Source organism: Leucoraja erinacea, chromosome 12 (genome assembly GCF_028641065.1).
Source record: "Leucoraja erinacea ecotype New England chromosome 12, Leri_hhj_1, whole genome shotgun sequence".
Taxonomy (NCBI): Eukaryota; Metazoa; Chordata; class Chondrichthyes; order Rajiformes; family Rajidae; genus Leucoraja; species Leucoraja erinaceus.
Genome location: NC_073388.1, coordinates 3,214,393 through 3,234,186, shown reverse-complemented (window position 1 = coordinate 3,234,186; position 19,794 = coordinate 3,214,393). Strand labels below are relative to the sequence as shown.

At 45.3% G+C, this 19,794-nt stretch overlaps 1 protein-coding gene across 1 annotated transcript in view; it reads left to right on the top strand.

Annotated features, from left to right (window-relative positions):
* si:ch211-26b3.4 (connector enhancer of kinase suppressor of ras 2) overlaps window positions 1-19,794 on the top strand; it is a 370,819-nt gene that overhangs the window by 204,997 nt on the left and 146,028 nt on the right. The window contains exons 9-11 of the mRNA XM_055643472.1: window positions 6,412-6,558; window positions 9,583-9,716; window positions 17,310-17,521. Coding sequence (XP_055499447.1) covers window positions 6,412-6,558; window positions 9,583-9,716; window positions 17,310-17,521 — 493 coding nt within the window. The remainder of the gene's footprint in view (window positions 1-6,411; window positions 6,559-9,582; window positions 9,717-17,309; window positions 17,522-19,794) is intronic.

The following is a 19,794-nucleotide window of genomic DNA, read 5'->3' as shown; positions in this document are numbered from 1 at the left end:
CCCCCCCCCAAACTCCATTCTCCTGCCTTCTCCCCATAACCCCTGACACACGTACTAATCAAGAATCTGTCAATCCCCATTTGTGATATATGAATCTGTATGTATAAAAATCTTTCACATTTCCATTATATATGAACCTTTATTTCCTGCACATAATTATGTACGGCAATAATCCACATTTTAATTTGCTCCTGCCATAAAACACAGCGACATATTTACATGGAGAAAACATCAGTGGTAAATCTATCAATTCTTGCTCGTGGCTGTAAGCGAAACTGAATTTGTTTTGGAAATAATTGCCTGTTTTTTTTTCATTTCCCCATGAATAAATATTCCTGTACGGCATTGCATTATAAATGAGAACACATTCAGATCCAGTTCACAGCACCATTTTCAATTTATTAATGACGTTATATTTTGTGTCTATTGCCATCACTGCCCTGCGGTGCTGGCTCGAAGGGCCGAATGGCCTACTCCTGCACCCATTGTCTATTGACTATTCACATTATTCCGGGCTGGCTGCAGCCGGGCCCAGAGGCCTGTAGTAAGATGGCAGATTGTTTGCCAGCGGTGGTGGTTCTACACACTCAGGAATTAAGTGCGTGCCCGGTGCATAATATGCTTAGCATTAAAAAGCAATTCCCCGGAGAAGCACCCTGATCATTTCCTTTCATTTTATTGAAAACACAGACGTCTTATTGCAAAACTGCTAAATGAAAGCGCTCCTAATTTATCAGCTGCGATCCACAAAGAGATAAACATATGGAGGCGCAGGCTGAGTGTGCGCAAGACATGTCCTAGAGCCACACAGCGTGGACACAGGCCCTTCAGCCCAGCTACACATTGTGAATGGATCGATTGTAATCACATATTGCCTTTCCGCTGACTGGTTAACACAAAACAAAAGCTTTCCACCGCACCTCGGTACATGGAAACATAGAAATTAGGTGCAGGAGTAGGCCATTCGGCCCTTCGAGCCTGCACCGCCATTCAATATGATCATGGCTGGGCTGATCATCCAACTCAGTATCCTGTACCTGCCTTCTCTCCATACCCCCTGATCCCATTAGCCACAAGGGCCACAGCTAACTCCCTCTTAAATAAAGCCAATGAACTGGCCTCAACTACCTTCTGTGGGAGAGAATTCCACAGATTCACCACTCTCTGTGTGAAAAAAGTTTTCCTCATCTCGGACCTAAAAGACTTCCCCCTTATCCTTAAACTGTGACCCCTTGTTCTGGACTTCCCCAACAATCTTCCTGCATCTAGCCTGTCCTACCCCTTAAGAATTTTGTAAGTTTCTATAAGATCCCCCCTCAATCTTCTAAATTCTAGCGAGTACAAACCAAGGCTATCCAGTCTTTCTTCATATGAAAGTCCTGACATCCCAGGAATCAGTCTGGGTGAACCTTCTCTGCACTCCCTCTATGGCAAGAATGTCTTTCCTCAGATTAGGAGACCAAAACTGTACGCAATACTCCAGGTGTGGTCTCACCAAGACCCTGTACAACTGCAGTAGAACCTCCCTGCTCCTATACTCAAATCCTTTTGCTATGAATGCTAACATACCATTCGATTTCTTCGCTGCCTGCTGCACCTGCATGCCTACTTTTAATGAATGGTGTACCAGGACACCCAGGTCTCATTGCATCTCCCCCTTTCCTAATCGGCCACCATTCTGATAATAATCTACTTTCCTGTTTTTGCCACCAAAGTGGATAACCTCACATTTACCCACATTATACTGCATCTGCCATGCATTTGCCCACTCACCCAGTCTATCCAAGTCACTTTGCAGTCTCCTAGCATCCTCCTCACAGCTAACACTGCCCCCAGCTTAGTGTCATCCGCAAACTTGGAGATGTTGCATTCAATTCCCTCGTCCAGATCATTAATATATATCGTAAATAGCTGGGGTCCCAGAACTGAGCCTTACACGTGACAATAAACTAAACATATACTAAACTGAACTTGCCCATGTCCCATCTGTACTTGCCCGCATCGGGCCCATATCCCTCTACACCTGTCCTGGCCATGTACCTGTCCAATTGTCTCTGTATGTGTCGTAACACACGTGAGAATCAAGTACAAAGAGGAACTGGTTTTGGAAAGGTCTCCTTGCAAATTACAAACCAGAGCTGTAATTGGAACTACCGCCATTTCCTTTTTATGGCCCTGTCCCACGGTACGAGTTCATTCCAAGAGCTCTCCCGAGTTAAAATAAAAATCAAACTCGTGGTAAGCACGGAGAATGAACGTAGCGGGTACGTCGGAGCTCTGGGACGTCTCTTAGCGGCTCGTAACGCTAACAGCAGGTACTCGGGAAGACTCGCTAACGGCAGGTAAGCTCGGGAAAACTCGTGAAGATTTTTCAACACGTTGATAAATGTCCACGAGAGCCCCGAGTACCGAGGAGCGGCCATTACCGTAAATCTCAGAGTTTGAATCAGGGCAAACTCGGGAGAACTCTTGGAATGAACTCGTACCTTGGACAGGGCTATTAGCAGTCCGTTTCCACAACACAAACGTACTGATTACAAACACAAGATCCACCACTTTAGACTTTAGTGGTACAGGGCAGAAATGGGCCCTTTGTCCCACTGAGTCCGCGCCGACCAGCGATAACTCCGTACAACAGCACCGTCCTTCACATTAGGGAGAATTTACAATTTTACTGGTTAATTAACCTACAAACTTGTACGTCTTTGGAGTGTGGAAGGAAACCGGAGCATCGGGTGGAAACCCACGTGGTCAAAGTGAAAACGTACAAACTCCGTACAGGCAGCACCCATGGCCAGGATGGAACCCGGGTCTCTGGCGCTGTGAGGCAGCAACTCTACTGCTGCGCCACCGTGCCGCCCCATTCTAAAAATAATTCTCAAGTGACTGCGATAAACACATTATGTTGGAGCAACAACACTTGGTACTCTGCCTTTGAAATTCATCTTATTCATATCACAGGAACTGAAATTTAGCCGTGGAATACTATCGCGGGCCAGTGACACGTGATTGCATCGGAAATTTATTTTTCTGTTCGAAAATCTACCAGTGAGTTGTCATTCACATATTTTTTGGCAAAGTCCCGGGATCATGCCAAACCATAAATACTACCAATCCGTAGCCTGTTTACAAAACCACCCCTTGCTGGAGGCCAATTACAGCATTGTTCCAATTCCCAAACTGTCCACCATTCCCCAATACCCCTAATCTCCACTCCCTTCACTAGGGTATTGCTAAATGGCAGAAGTTACCATCTGCATCAAATGTCTGGTCTGTGGCCATTGACTCCATCTACATCTCACCTCACCTCACAGTCCACAAGATATTGTAGCAAATTGTGGACGCAGCCCAGGCCATCATACCAACCAACCTCCCTTCCATTGACTCCATCTGTGCCTCAAGGCCAGCAGCAGCATAATCAAGAACCAGTCGCATCCCGGCCACTCCCTCTTCTCCCCATCCCCACTTCCCCACACGTTTCCTACCGATACATACAATCAAGGCTATTGTCTGAATGTTTCTATGTTTCTATGACCAGTCGCATCCCGGCCCCTCCCGCTTCTCCCCCCTCCCCACACGTTTCGTACTGATACATACAATCAAGTCAATAGACAATAGGTGCAGGAGGAGGCCATTCGGCCCTTCGAGCCTGCACCGCCATTCAATGTGATCATGGCTGATCATCCCCAATCAGTACCCCGTTCCTGCTTTCTCCCCATATCCCCTGACTCCGCTATTTTTAAGAGCCCTATCCAGCTCTTTTTTCCAGCATCTGCAGTTCTTTCTTAAACACACAGGGAAAATTCATTGCGCCAACGATGGAATTCAATGACAAAAACCTTTGGGAAGATATTAGAATATGATACAAATGGAAATCAAATTGTTCAGCTGCTGTATAACCACTGGTTTCTCATTGCCTGTGACATCGATGTTAAATAAGAGACCCTCCAACTCACTGTGAGGAACTCCATGGGAAATGTGTAGTGAAAGTACAAATTGTGTCAACCTGAAATGTAAACAGAATAAATAAAATGTGTCCAGTAACATTAGCAATAATAAGAAAGAACTGCAGATGCTGGAAAAATCGAAGGTAGACAAAAATGCTGGAGAAACTCAGCGGGTGTTGCCTGGGTTTCAGCAACTAAGTTACAGAGAAAGGTTGAACAAGTTAGGGCTTTATTCTTTGGAGCGCAGAAGGTTAAGGGGGGACTTGATAGAGGTCTTTAAAATGATGAGAGGGATAGACAGAGTTGACGTGGATAAGCTTTTCCCACTGAGAGTAGGGAAGATTCAAACAAGGGGACATGACTTGAGAATTAAGGGACAGAAGTTTAGGGGTAACATGAGGGGGAACTTCTTTACTCAGAGAGTGGTAGCTGTGTGGAATGAGCTTCCAGTGAAGGTGGTGGAGGCAGGTTTGTTTTTATCATTTAAAAATAAATTGGATAGTTATATGGACGGGAAAGGTATGGAGGGTTATGGTCTGAGCGCAGGTAGATGGGACTAGGGGAGATTACGTGTTCGGCACGGACTAGAAGGGTCGAGATGGCCTGTTTCCGTGCTGTAATTGTTATATGGTTATATGGTTACATGGGTGAGGCAGCATCTATGGAGCGAAGGAATTGGTGATGTTTCGGGTCGAGACCCTTCTTCAGACTGATGTGGGGTGGGAGGGATGGGAAGAAGAAAGGGAGAGGCGGAGACAGTGGGCTGTGGGAGAGCTGGGAAGGAGGAGGGGAAGGAGGGAGAAAGCAAGGACTACCTGAAATTGGAGAAGTCAATGTTCATACCGCTGGGGTGTAAACTGCCCAAGTGAAATATGAGGTGCTGCTCCTCCAATTTGCGGTGGGACTCACTCTGGCCGTGGAGGAGGCCCAGGACAGAAAGGTGGGATTCGGAATGGGAGGGGGAGTTGAAGTGCTGGGCCACCGGGAGATCAGGTTGGTTATTGTGAACCTGTGCGGAGGTGTTGGGCGAAGCGATCGCCAAGCCTGCGCTTGGTCTCACCGATGTAGAGTAGTTGACACCTAGAGCAGCGGATGCAATAGATGAAGTTGGAGGAGGTGCAGGTGAACCTCTGCCTCACCTGGAAAGACTGCTTGGGTCCTTGGATGGAGTCGAGGGGGGAGGTAAAGCGACAAGTGTAGCATTTCCTGCGGTTATATTAGCATTTTGATTAGCATCAATATGAGCAGTCTATCAGCACAGTGATAATAACATGACAGTAAATTGTTTATAATGCCCAATATGGACAAACAAGTAAACTCTTCAAACAAAAAGTTCTTGATCAAGGCTTGTGCCAATGAAGGGCCTTTGCCAAACTAAATGTTAACCAGTCATGTTTCTGTTAGAAGTGTTGTTTCATTTCCAGCAGTGGTTGGTTGTAGTTGTATGCATCCACTGTGGAAGTAAACCATCGGAAGATAATGAACAGAATTGTCCCAGAAGTACATGAGTATTTTGCTGGCTGGGTGCCAGAGTTTGCTGACGTAACAAGATAGCGATTGTTCTGTGATTTTATACATGGAGGATTCCAAAAGGCAGCATTGAAGTGACAAGTGAGAAATCAGTCGTCCTTTATGTGTGCTGCCTCCGTTGCCATGGAAACATGCTTCTCTTATTAACGCTGAAAGCTGTTATATGAATCCTTGGCTGCTTATACAGCTGTGACTGAACGAGCCTTTGATGGGTTGGAGAACCCTGCAAACGTTAAGCGTAAAGTAGTCATTTTCAAGATTAAAAATGTTGGATGAAAGAAATTGAACTTTTTAATTCCTGCAGGCAGCAGGCGTTAATGCAACTTCACAACCTGGATACATTCACTCATTCACTGGTTACACAGAAAAGCTGGAGAAACTCAGCGGGTGCAGCAGCATCTATGGAGCGAAGGAAATAGGCAACGTTTCGGGCCGAAACCCTTGGGTTTCGGCCCGAAACGTTACCTATTTCCCAAGGGATTCGGCCCCCGAAACGTTGCCTATTTCCTTCGCTCCATAGATGCTGCTGCACCCGCTGAGTTTCTCCAGCTTTTCTGTGTAACCTTCGATTCTCCAGCATCTGCAGTTCCCTCTTATTCACTCATTCACTGCTGCCTTTGATCTTTAAGCCTGAACCAGGGGAATGTTGTCTTATAGCCCAGGTGCACAGATAGCTGCAACATCAGGCATGTGTGTGTGCATGGCCTTTGAGGCAAGTCATTCCACCTGAGAACTCCTCATCAACCTGTGTGTAGGCATGCCGACCACTGCCCTCTGTGGCAGGGAATTCCATCAATTCACAACTCTCTGGGTGAAAACGTTTTTTTCTCACCTCCGTCTTAAACGACCTCCCCTTCATTCTACGACTGTGGCCCTCGGTTCCTTGTGACTCAACGACTGTAATGGGTCTCTCTCTCCTGTTTCTCGGCCGCAGGTGGGATGGCAATTGAAGAACCTCGTCAACACGCTGAGGGAAGATCCCAGCGGGGTGATCCTGACTTTGAAAAAACGGCCGCAGAACATGCTGACCTCTGCCCCCGCCCTCCTGAAGAACGTGCGGTGGAAACCTTTAGCGCTGCAGGTGAGCCGGGTCCTGCTGAGACACGACCCCCATCCCCCCCCCCCCCCCCCCACTGCATCCTATACATCACCCACTGCGAGCGTAGATCCGGCGACCACTTCGCCAAACTCTGCCGCTCAGTCCGCCAAGGCCCCGCTGGATCTACCGGTTGCCAACCGTTTCATTCCCCGTTCATGGAGTATTGCATAGAAACATTGAAACATAGACAATAGGTGCAGGAGGAGGCCATTCAGCCCTTCGAGCCAGCACCGCCATTCATTGTGATCATGGCTGATCGTCCCCTATCAATAACCCGTGCCTGCCTTCTCCCTACAAAGCAAATGGCATGTTAGCATTCATGTGTTGATGTGTGCGTGCGTGTGTTGATGTGTGCGTGTGTGTGTGTGTGTGTGTGTGTGTTGATGTGTGTGTGTGTTGATGTGTGTGTGTGTGCGTGTGTTGATGTGTGTGTGTGCATGTGTGTTCCACTCTGACAGCTGCCTGAAAAATCTCCTAAGTGGGACAGGCCCATTAACTCCGTGGGTCAGGCAGCATCAATGGAGAAAAGGGTTCGGGTCGAGACCACTCTTCAGTCTGTCTGGACCCGAAACGTCACCTACGCCTTTTACCGAGAGATGCTCTCTGACCCGCTGAGTTAATAACAGATACCATCCCCCCCCCATCCCCATCAGTCCATTAAAACGAGGGTTTACTGTGCCAGTATCTGCAGTTCCTTATATCTACAACCTGACACCACCAGTTTGAAAGTCTGTCAGCATGACAAATGTGTCCAATATAATCATTGACTGGTTCAGCTTGCACAGATGGGCGAGTGACTTTATAGAACACCATGGTAACTAATTACAAGCCTTGCACGCTGAGTTCTATTTTTAGACAAGATTTGCGATCTCATTTAAAACACAGATCAATGGCAATATTTCCTTTCCAGGCAAGCAAACATGCAACAATTTTCTGTTGCAATCTTTTAATGAATCACAAGGTCATTCCGCAGTCAGCTGGCCTTGTCGTCTTTCCTCGTGCGTTTGGGTTGCCGCTGAGTGACGTTTTACTCTCAGTGCCGACTCAATTATTTATCCCTGCTGTCCCAGATAGCTGCGTGAATCAGGCCATAGGGAATGGAGGCAGGAGGAGACCCTTCGGCCCATCCAGCATTCTCTGCTGTAAAATATCTTCAAGGGCAGAGCATTGGCTGGCTTACATGAGATGTCCCAATCTCCTGCAATTAGCCCTCAAATCTTTCCCATCCATGTATCTGGTTTAGCGTTTGTCTCGAAAATATAGCATGGAATCAGGCCCTTCGGCCCACCAAGTCCATGCCGACCGTCGATCACCTGTTCATGCGAGTTCTATTGTGATCCCAGTTACTCATTCACGCCCGACACACTAAGGACAATTTACAGAGGGCCAATTAACCACAAACCCACACATCTTTAGGATGTAGTGGGGAAGCCAGAGCACCCAGAGGAAACCCACGCAGGTCACAGGAAGAACGTGCAAACGCCATACAGACAGCACCTGAGGTCAGGATTGAACCTGTGTCTCTGGCGCTGTGAGACACCATTTCTAACAGCTGTACCACAGAGCAGCCCTAGTTTACTTTAGGCTTTGAGATACAATGCGGAAACAGGCCCTTTGGCGCACCGAGTCTGCGCTGACCAGTAACCACACGAGCACTACCCTACACACTAGGGACAATTAATAATTTTATTGAAGCTAATTAATCTACAAACCTGCACATTTTTGGAGTGCGGGAGGAAACCGGAGCACCCGGAGAAAACCCACGCAGGTCGTGGGGAGAACGTAGCAATGTTACAACATTTTGAGATTTTAAAAATCAAGTCTGTAATTGATCCCATCAGATAAAGCATAAAACAAAGTTTAATTTGTCACCTAATTCACTTTCATATCTTCAGTATTAAAAAAGTTATGGCCATTTTCATACTCGGAAATTAGCATCTTGTTCCCTATTGCTTTTCCATTGACTTAACACAAAAGCTGTGATCGAGGACAGTCTAAAGCCCATAACTTTCTTAAACATTAAGAGAAATAAAAGACATTTTCAGATATTATAGATTGAAGCATTCTGAAACAAATATGAAACAATCTTACTTAGATGACTTGAAATTAAAGCATATAATTAGTTAATTACCTAATTGTAGCTAATTACAAAATTCAATTACTAGATCTAAACATCTATCCATTTCTTAAGAATAGATTAACATTTTTAAATAGCCTAAGTGTCCAAATAACATTCACACAAAAATTCACAATACAACATAATTTTTAAATCTCATTGTCATGGATTTATAGGCCAAATGGAAGGAATTTAGTGTTTAATACCTGTAAATGAATGGCCATTTAAATCACCTTGCGAGTGGGTTTTCTGGAAGGCAACCATTTGGAACGTTGCGGTTTGCAGTGTTTTAGATCCCCATATCTGCATGGAAAACACTACCGGTCGGTATGGGGACTAAATCACCGTTTCGCCACTTAAAATATGAACTAAAGACATCTTAAGGACCACTTTTATACATAAAAATAAGCCGCTTGTTGTCGGCGTAGACGGCTTTAGAAGCTGATTTTAAAATGACTCCAGCACTGAACGAGTCGGGCGATTAAAAAAAAAATAGACAGAACGCCTGTTGGAACGATTCTTCAACAAAAACCTGCAGCACACCAACCAAATATAATCCAGGACAAGGTAAGAAAAAAACCATGTTTTAACCTCGCCGCCCCCCCCCCCCAAACGCGCCAAAATCGCGCACACGGCCAGTGGCAGAATTGCAGCGCCGCTGAAGGTAAGTATTGTAACATACCTAGAGAACGTACAAACTCCATACAGACAGCACCCATAGTCAGGATCGAACCCGGGCCCCTGACGCTGTGAGGCAGCAACTCCACCGCTGCGCCACCGTGCCGCGCCACCACAGTGAGGGCGCTAGCGGTGATGGAGAACGCGGCTCGGGGGTTTATTGGCAGCGTTTGTCTTTGGCACTAATGACGCTTCATTTTGGTCTTTAACAGCCAGTAATTCCAACCAGTCCGACAAGCGGCTCCACAACACCAACCAGCACCATCGGCATGCCGTCCAAGTACGACAGCTCCACGCTCCACGACGTCTTCATTCTCTCTCCACTGTCAGGGATCTACAATCCTAGGTGAGTCCTCACGGCAGTTCCTGCCCTATTCTAAATCATTACAGGGTCATACCACTGCCTCACAGCGCCAGAGACCCGGGCTGTGTGGAGTTTGCACGTTCTCCCTGAAGTTTTCCTCCAGGTGCTCCGGTTTCCTCCCACATCCCAAAGATGTACGGGTTTGTAGGTTTATTGGCCTCTACATATTGCCCCCTAGTGTGTAAGGAGTGGATGGAAAAGTGGTTTGAACGGGTGATCGATGGTCGGCATGGAACTGATGGGCTGAAGGGCCTGTTTCCTTGCTGCATCTATCTCTAAACTAAACAAAGTGTGTGTATGAGCCTGGGGGCCCAAGTTACAATTCCCCGAAGGCGCCAACACTATTGGGTGGTAAAGAAGGCTTATGGTATACTTGCCTTCATTGGTCAGGGCATGAGACTCTGGAAGTCATCGCCAGCGTTGATAATCAGGGTGGAAATATCAAATACTAATGATGTATCTTTCAGGTGAGAGGGATAAAATTTAAAGGAGATGCACGGGGCAAGTTTTTTTTACACAGAGGGTGGTGATGTTCTGGCAATGCTACTGGTTGAGGCAGACACGATTGTGACATTTACAAGGTTAATTCCCGGGATGGCGGGGACTGTCATATGCTGAGGGAATGGAGCGGCTGGGCTTGTACACTCTGGAGTTTAGAAGGATGAGAGGATATCTCATTGAAACATAAGATTATTAAAGGTTTGGACATGCTGGAGGCAGGAAACATGTTCCCGATGTTGGGGGAGTCCAGAACCAGGGGCCACAGTTTAAGAATAAGGGGTAAGCAGAGACGAGGAAACACTTTTTCTCACAGAGTGATGAGTCTGTGGAATTCTGTGCCTCAGAGGGCGGTGGAGGCGGGTTCTCTGGATACTTTCAAGAGAGAGCTAGATAGGGGTCTTAAAGATAGCGGAGTCAGGGGGTTTGGGGAGAAGGCAGGAACAGGGTACTGATTGGGGATGATCAGCCATGATCACATTGAATGGCGGTGCTGGCTCGAAGGGCCGAATGGCCCACTCATGCACCTATTGTCTATTTAAGTAACATGGATATGTACTCTTACCTTAAAGCAATTCCCGCTAATTTTGACACTTCCATCCTGGGGGAAAGAAGGTTCTGACTCTCTACCCTGTCCATGCTTTTAGTGCACTTTCATCAGGCCTTCCCTCAACCTCCGACATTCTGGAGAAAACAATCCAGGATCTCCTTGTAGCTAATACCCACTAGTTTAGTCTTCGATTAGTTTCTTGTCCCGTGTACCAAGGTGAAGTGTGCGCATGTGCGGGGCTTTTCCAGAGTGTCCCGGGCCGGCGAGGACTGCGGAATCTGCGATATTCTCCAGACGCTTTGAAGTTACGTATTACAGAAATGAGTTGCTTAAAGCTTCAATACAGTTGAAGTAAATTACGAGTTGCGTAAAAGTTTCATTCGCCTCACAACAATTTAAGCAACTCAATCTCAGAAGTTAAGCAGTGTGACATCGAGATGGAGAAACTCACTTGGATCTGGATCCCAACTCACCTGCTGCTGCAAAGGATTGGAAGCACTGGCTTTGTACGCTGAATAACTTGTTTGATGAGTGTGGCGACAATGCACCAGACAGATTCAGGACAGCTCTGTCTCTTATGATGTATATGATTACATAGAGGAATGGACAACTTACGATTCTGCTATTGATGTACGAAGCAGTCAACGTGATATTTGCTCGACACCTTGCTACTCGTAAACAAATACCTGGTGAGTCACTCGATGAATTTTTACAAGAACTTCAAAGACTCAGTAAAGACTGTGCCTTCAAAGCAGTTACAGCTGATCAATATCGACAGGAAGTTATTTGAGATTCTGTTATCAATGGTTTGGCATCGCCATTAATACAACAGAGACTATTAGAAAACAAAACCTTGGATTTACAGTTAGCTTACAATCAAGCTTACTCATTAGACTTGGTTCAGAAAAATTCAGATGCTTATGGCTCATCTAATGTGTATTCTGCTGCAACTACTACAAAAGAATCTCACTCGAGTACTAATATGGAGCAAACTGAAACAATTTCTCCTGATAAATGTGCCCTTGCTGCAGCAAATACTTATTCAAAAAGGAAGTGTTACTTTTGCGGGGGGTAATATTCATAATAGGATATGTCCTGCTCGAGAGGTAACTTGTAATAGTTGTGGCAAGAAGGGACTTTATTCTTGACTATGTAAATCCAAAGCAACTACTAAACGTGTGACTGCTGCCATGTATACACCTTCTTTATGTGCAATTACAGCTGCATTTCCTCAGAGCTTGTCTCATGCAGCTACAAGGGTATCCATCAATGGCCATACACTTAATGTACTACTTGATTCGGGCAGTTCAGAAAGTTTTATAAGTGAACAAGTTGTGTCCCAACTAAATCTAACTATAATTCCTTCAAATAGAGAAATCTCGATGGCTCTGACAACTCTCACTACTCAAATTATTTGATCTTGTATTGCAGACTTTATTCTGAACAAAACTAGCTATAAATCTGTATGTCTTGGTATTTTGAAAATGTGTGTATATATAATTCTAGGTCAGGATTTTCAGAAACTGCACAGATCACTTCAAATAATGTATGAAGGAACTATTACCTGATCTTGTATTGTCCAAGCCACCAGTATTGTGTGTTTTTTCTGCTGCATCTGTTGAACTTCCTTCATTATTCTTTCTGAACTGCCAGAAACAGGTGGCTGGTTTGCGGCACGACCAATGTCGCAGGGGCCTCTGCAGTCCGTCTGTCTTTTTTTATTTTATTGTCCTGTAGAGTGTAAAGTTTGTGGTGGGTTTTTGACTGTGTATGTGTGTGGGGCGGGGGGAAACTTTTCGATCTCTTCCCTGTACGGGGACCCGACCTTTTCCCTGTCGGGTCTCCGTTGCCGTTGGGGCCCAGCGCCGTGGAGCGGCCTCCAACCGGAACGACAGCTCAAGTCACGGAGCCGGCGGAACTGCGGACCTACCATCGTGGAGCTGGCCGGCTTCGGAGCGTGGAGAGCTGCGGTGGAGCGCTGCTGCGACCTGACTCCGGTGGATGGTGACACCGGGAGCTCGCGGGTCCCCGGTGGGAGACCGCTTTGTGGGGCATCGGCAACGGTGACTTCTCCCGCTCGAATTGCGGGGTTGAGAATGCACTGGAGCGGGGCCTTACGTCGCCCGGCGCGGCTTTAAATGGCCGCGGACTTGCTAGCGCCTGCCGGGGGCTTTGACTTTGACTTCGGGAGAGGAATGGAGAGCAGGGGAGAGACAAGACTTTGCCTTCCATCACAGTGAGGAGGAGATTCACTGTGATGGATGTTTGTGTAAATTGTGTCGGTGTGTGTCTTGGTTCTTTGCTTGTATGACTGCAGAAACCAAATTTCGTTTGAACTTCATGTGAGGTTCAAATGACAAATAAATGATATTGTGTTGTATTGTGTTGTATTGTATTCATTAATTTATCCTCTCAGCCAATTGCTACAAAATCAAGACATTTTAGTAAAGATGACAGAAACTTTATCAACACAGAAGTAACTCATCTTTTACGAGAAGGGGTTATAGAACCCAGTTCTTCCCCTTGGAGGGCACAAGTTGTCGTGGTTAAGGACCCCTTGGAGAGACATAGAAAGAGACTCTGTATTGATTACTCTCAAACTACAAACCAGTTCACGGAGCTTGATGCATATCCATTACCTCGAATAGAAGAGATTATCAATACATTAGCTAAGTATAAGATATTCTCTACTTTTGACCTAAAAGGTGCTTACTATCAAATTCCTTTGAAGGAATCAGAGAAGAAATACACTGCGTTTGAAGCAAATGGGAAATTATATCACGACTGCAGAGTTCCTTTTGGGGTAACTAATGGCGTGGCTGTTTTTCAGAGAGAGATGGCCAAACTTGTTGAACAGGAAAACCTTAAAGATGCTTTCCCTTGATAATATAACTATTGCAGGAAAAGACCAAACTGAACGTGATGAAAATGTACAACGGTTTTTAGATGTTGTACGTTCTAAAAATCTAACATTAAATGAGGCTAAGTCAATAACATCAGTGTCATCAATTAATATTCTTGGTTATTGGGTTGGAAATGATAGAATCAAGCCTGATCCAGAAAAACTCCGCCCACTCCAAGAGATACCTATTCCAGCAACATTAAACTCTCTACGAAGGGTTCTTGGGATGTTTGCATATTATGCTAAATGGATACCAAATTTTTCTGACAAAATTCAACCTTTGATGAGAGCAAAATCTTTCCCCCTTGACTCTACAGCAATTGGTGCCTTTGCCTCTTTAAAGAAACAATTGGAATCTGCGACGTTACACGCCATCGATGAGGATCTCCCCTTTGTTGTTGAATGTGATGCCTCTGATTTAGCAGTATCAGCTACATTAAATCAAGGAGGACGACCAGTGGCTTTCATGTCTCGTACTCTCCAAAGTAGTGAATTGCACTACCCATCCGTCGAAAAGGAAGCTACAGCAATTATTGAAGCAGTGAGGAAATTGAGTTATTTCCTTGCTCGCCAGCACTTCACTTTGATAACAGATCAGCGTTCAGTAGCTTTTATGCTGGATAATCGGAAACGATCGAAGATTAAAAACGGTAAAATTCATGAATGGAGGATTGAATTATCTGCATATAGTTATTCAATTGAGTACCGCCCTGGTAAGGATAATGTTGCTCCGGACACATTAACTCGAGCATTTTGTGCCTCTGTTCATTCTTCTGCACTCACTGATCTTCACAATGGGCTGTGTCATCCTGGAGTCACTCGTTTGTTACACTATGTTCGTTCACGCATGTGTGTGTGGTTCATGTAAAATCTGTGCAGAATTAAAACCAAGGATCTTAAATCCTGAAGAAGGAAGATTGATCAAAGCTACTCAACCTATGGAACGTTTGAGTATTGACTTCAAACAGCCTTTACCGTCCTCCTCTCGAAATGTTTATATACTTACCATAGTTGATGAATATTCGAGGTTTCCATTTGCCTTTCCTTGTCCAAATATGTCAGCTGCTACGGTTATCAAATGTTTAGATCAACTGTTTTAATTCTGTGGATTTCCAAGTTACATACATTCTTTTTTTTTCTTCTTTTGTTTTTTTTTTAAATTTATTTTTATTAGAAGTACAGTAAATTACAGTAATACACATCACATATATCTCATTCATTTTTCGAGCTTTAAAAAAGGTAGAAATATAAGAAGTAAGGAAAGTGAGCAAGAGTCGTGAAGGTGCAGGAAAGTGTTGGGAAAAGAAAGCCCCTTAGAAAAGAAGTTAGAGAAGGAAGTAAAGAAAGGAAATAGACCCTAGAAAGAAAAGAAAAAAAAGGAGAAACAATCGCTCTATTATTGCACAAAACTCCACAAAAAAAGATATACCAGCCGTATTTTTTTTTTACCCCACAAGCGCTGTCTGCGGAGGGCGCTCAGCATCGCCAAGGACTGCTCTCACCCCAACCATGGACTGTTTACCCTCCTACCATCCGGGAGGCGCTACAGGTCTCTCCGTTGCTGAACCAGCAGGTCGAGGAACAGCTTCTTTCCGGCGGCTGTCACTCTACTCAACAACGTACCTCGGTGACTGCCAATCACCACCCCCCCCGGACACTTATTATTATTTATTCAAATCATTTGCTATGTCGCTCTTCCAGGGAGATGCTAAATGCATTTCGTTGTCTCTGTACTGTACACTGACAATGACAATTAAAATTGAATCTGAATCTGAATCTGAATTACCAGATCCTGGTACCATTTATTTTTTAAATTACTATTGCACCTTATGCTTGTAATAGTTCCATAAGTTCCTATACCAACAATATAAATGTGGATTTCAAACATGTTCGAAACATTACACCTGGAAGAGATGAGACTCCTCCTAGCAGGCAAAGCAGACCACTTCCAAAAGACGTGGTCTGCAGTTACATACATTCTGATAGGGGCACCTCATTCATGTGAAAAAATTTAAAAAACTGCCGTCTAATAGAGGAATTGCAACAAGTAAAACACCACCATATCACCCTATTGGAAATGGTCAGGTTGAGAGGTATAACGGAATCATTTGGAAAGCAGTGAAACTGGCTTTAAAGTCAAATGATATACCAGGTCAGCAGTGGGAATGTGTTCTACCAGATGCATTACACTCCATCAGATCTCTACTGTCAACTGCTACCAATACTACTCCACACGAGCGGTTCTTTAATTCAAACGGAGTCCTTCTAGTGGTACTTCTCTGCCACCATGGTTGACGAGCCCTGGGCCTGTGTTGCTTCGTCGTTACGTCCGATCAAATAAGAATGAGCCTTTTGTTGATGAAGTTCAACTGACTGATGTCAACCCTTCTTATGCAACTATCAAGTATCGGGATGGACGTCGGTCAACTGTCTCACTCCGTGACCTTGCACCATGTCCGTCTTCTCCATCAGCTCCGTCACTCCTTGATAACATTAATCGACAACTTCCTTCAACACTACCATCATCCCCTATGGAAACTTCTATAAGTAATTCTAAAAATGAAAATGTAAATAACAATATAAATGAAGTTGATGACCAAGCAATGTATGTACCACCAGCTATTGAAACACCATTATCTCCTGAAGCTCCACTGTTGCCACAGTCATCACCTTCGTGACCCTCCCAACTTAAATAGGAGGGGAGAATGAAGTGGGCGCATGTGCGGGGCCTTTCCAGAGTGTGCGGGGGTCTCTGACCAGCGAGGCCTGCGGAATCAGCGATATTTTCCAGACGCTTTGAAGTTATTTATTACGGAAATGAGTTGCTTAAAGATTCAATAAAGTGGAAGTAAATTACGAGTTGCGTCAAAGTTTCATTTGCCTCACAACACAAGGTGCAGTGAAAAGCTTTTGTTGCCAGTCAGTGGAAAGACAATACAGGATTCTAATCAGCCCATACACAGTGTGCAGATACATGATAAAGGAATCTATACATATGTAGCAGTCTGAAGAAGGGTCAGGACCCGAAATGTCACATATTCCTTCGCTCAATAGATAGGGCCTCACACGCTGAGTTTCTCCAGCGTTTTTGTCTACCATGATAAAGGGGTATTGTTTAGTGCAAGGTAAAGCCAGTAAAGTCCAATCAAAGATAGTCCAAGGGTCCCCGATGAGGTAGATAGTAGATCTGGACTTCTCCATTCAGGTTATACCTCACAACCTGTTGAAGAATGTATAAACAAGATACTCACATTCTGCAGCAGGACCACCAAACCAATCTGCCATGGTAGCCCTGGAGAACTGCCCAGAAGGTAGTTGAGGCCACAGTTCATTGGCTATATTTAAGAGGGAGTTAGATGTGGCCCTTGTGGCTAAAGGGATCAGGGGGTATGGAGAGAAGGCAGGTATGGATGATCAGCTATGATCACATTGAATGGCGGTACAGGCTCGAAGGACCGAATGGCCTACTCCTGCATCTATTGTCTATGTTTCTATACAGTGGCAGTTAGGAATGACAAATTAGACATTAAACTTGAATAATAAAACATTATTGACGGTACCATTTTAATGGTAGTTGTCAAAGTTGCTTGATGGCTCCTGATTGTTTGTTTCCCCTTTGCTTTAGGGACGAGTTGGGGATAATGCCTTGCGATGACTTCGGCAAGTACGGTATGGCCAAGTCTGGCATGAAAGGCTCCGACTCCTCCAGCTACTTCCTGAACCACGAGAGCGGGAAGTATTACACCCTGATGGAAGGCGAGAGCTTGGCCGTGAGCTCGGAGTACGAGAGAGGGCGGGCAACTGGCCTGCGGAGAAGAGAGAAGACCACGACACATGGTTGGTAACTCTCGTATATATCCCGCAGTGTTTCACTGCTATTTTTGAGCGGCTGATGTTTTTTTCCCAGCTGGCCTGCGAGGTGCATCCTGTCTGCTGGGTATTCCACGCAATGGTGAAAGACCAAAAGTGAAAGCAAAATTAGAGAATAAAACAACAAAGTTTGTAATTAGAACAAAGACAACAGTACACACAGGAACGGGCCCTCAAGCCCACAATGTTTGTGATCAACATGATGCCAAAGTCAACTGCCCACACCTGCCTGCACGTGATCCATATCCCTCTATTCCCTGTATAACCATGTACCTATTGAAAAGCCTCTTAAACATCACTATTAGAGCATCTTCCCCACCACCCCCAGCAATGAGTTCCAGTCCCGAGCACTCTCTGTGTAGAAAACGTCCATTACACCTTCTCCCTCTCAACTTCGACCTCTAATCCACCCCATGAATACATTTCTTATGGCCCTGTCCCACGGTACGAGTTCATTCCAAGAGCTCTCCCGAGTTAAAAAAAATCAAACTCACGGTAAGCACGGAGAATGAACGTAGCGGGTACGTCGGAGCTCGGGGACGTCCCTTAGCGGCTCGTAACGCTAATGGCAGGTACTCGGGAAGACTCGCTAACGGCAGGTACTCGGGAAGACTCGTGAAGATTTTTCAACGTGTTGAAAAATGTCCACGAGAGCCCCGAGTACCGACGAGCGGCCATTACCGTAAATCTCCGAGTTCGAATCAGGGCAAACTCGGGAGAACTCTTGGAATGAACTCGTACAGTGGGACAGGGCCATGACCGTCCGCCTTGTCTATGCCTCTCAAGTTTTGATAAACTTCTATCAGGTCTCCCCACAACCTCCGGTGTCCCAGAGACAACAATCCTGGTCTTTCCAGCCTCACCCAGTAGGTGAAACCCTCTAACCCGGGTCAAGTCAAGTCAAGTTTATTTGTCACATACATATACAAGATGAGCAGTGAAATGAAAGTGGCAATGCCCGCGGATTGTGCAAAAACTACAGAACAGAATGGAACGGAATCAGTATTTACATTTTAGAAAAAAAAATTAAAATAGATACAACACAACAATAAATTAGTCGCTGGTGAGATAATAGTTTACAGTCCTGATGGCCTGTGGGATGAGTATAGAAGCTGAGATGTAATGTTAAAATTGTACAAGGCATTGGTGAGACCAAATCTGGAGTATGGTGTACAATTGTGGTCGCCCAATTATAGGAAGGATGTCAACAAAATAGAGAGAGTACAGAGGAGATTTACTAGAATGTTTCCTGGGTTTCAACAACTAAGTTACAGAGATAGGTTGAATAAGTTAGGTCTTTATTCTCTGGAGTGCAGAAGGTTAAGGGGGGACCTGATAGAGGTCTTTAAAATGATGAGAGGGATAGACAGAGTTGATGTGGACAAGCTTTTCCCTTTGAGAATAGGGAAGATTCAAACAAGAGGACATGACTTGAGAATTAAGGGACAGAAGTTTAGGGGTAATATGAGGGGGAACTTCTTTACGCAGAGAGTGGTGGTGGTGTGGAATGAGCTCCCAGTGGAAGTGGTGGAGGCAGGTTCATTGGTATCATTTAAAAATAAATTGGATAGGCATATGGATGAGAAGGGAATGGAGGGTTATGGTACGAGTGCAGGCAGGTGGGACTAAGGGGAAAAAAATTTGTTCGGCATGGACTTGTAGGGCCGAGATGGCCTGTTTCTGTGCTGTAATTGTTATATGGTTTATATGGTTTATATGGGATGAAACTCTGTCTCATCCTCTCCACGTGACAGCGGAGGCGTTTGCCTGACCGTAGCAGCTGGAACAGTCCGTTGCTGGGGTGGTAGGGGTCCCTCATTATGTTGCTGGCTCTAGATCTGCACCTCCTGGTGTAAAGGTCCTGCAGTGGGGGTGAGTGTTGTTCCCATAGTGCGTTCGGCCGAACGCACTACTCTCTGCAGAGCCTTCCTGTCCTGGGCAGAGCTGTTCCCAAACCAGTTTGTGATGTTGCCAGACAAGATGCTTTCTACAGCCTCAGAGTAGAAGCATTGGATGATTCTCAGAGACTCTGAATTTCCTCAAGAAGGAATTGCAGATGCTGGAAAATCGAAGGTACACAAAAATGCTGGGGAAACTCAGCGGGTGCAGCAGCATCTATGGAGCGAAGGAAATAGGCAACGTTTCGGCACGAAACGTTGCCTATTTCCTTCGCTCCATTGATGCTGCTGCACCCGCTGAGTTTCTCCAGCATTTTTGTGTACCTTCTGAATTTCCTCAGC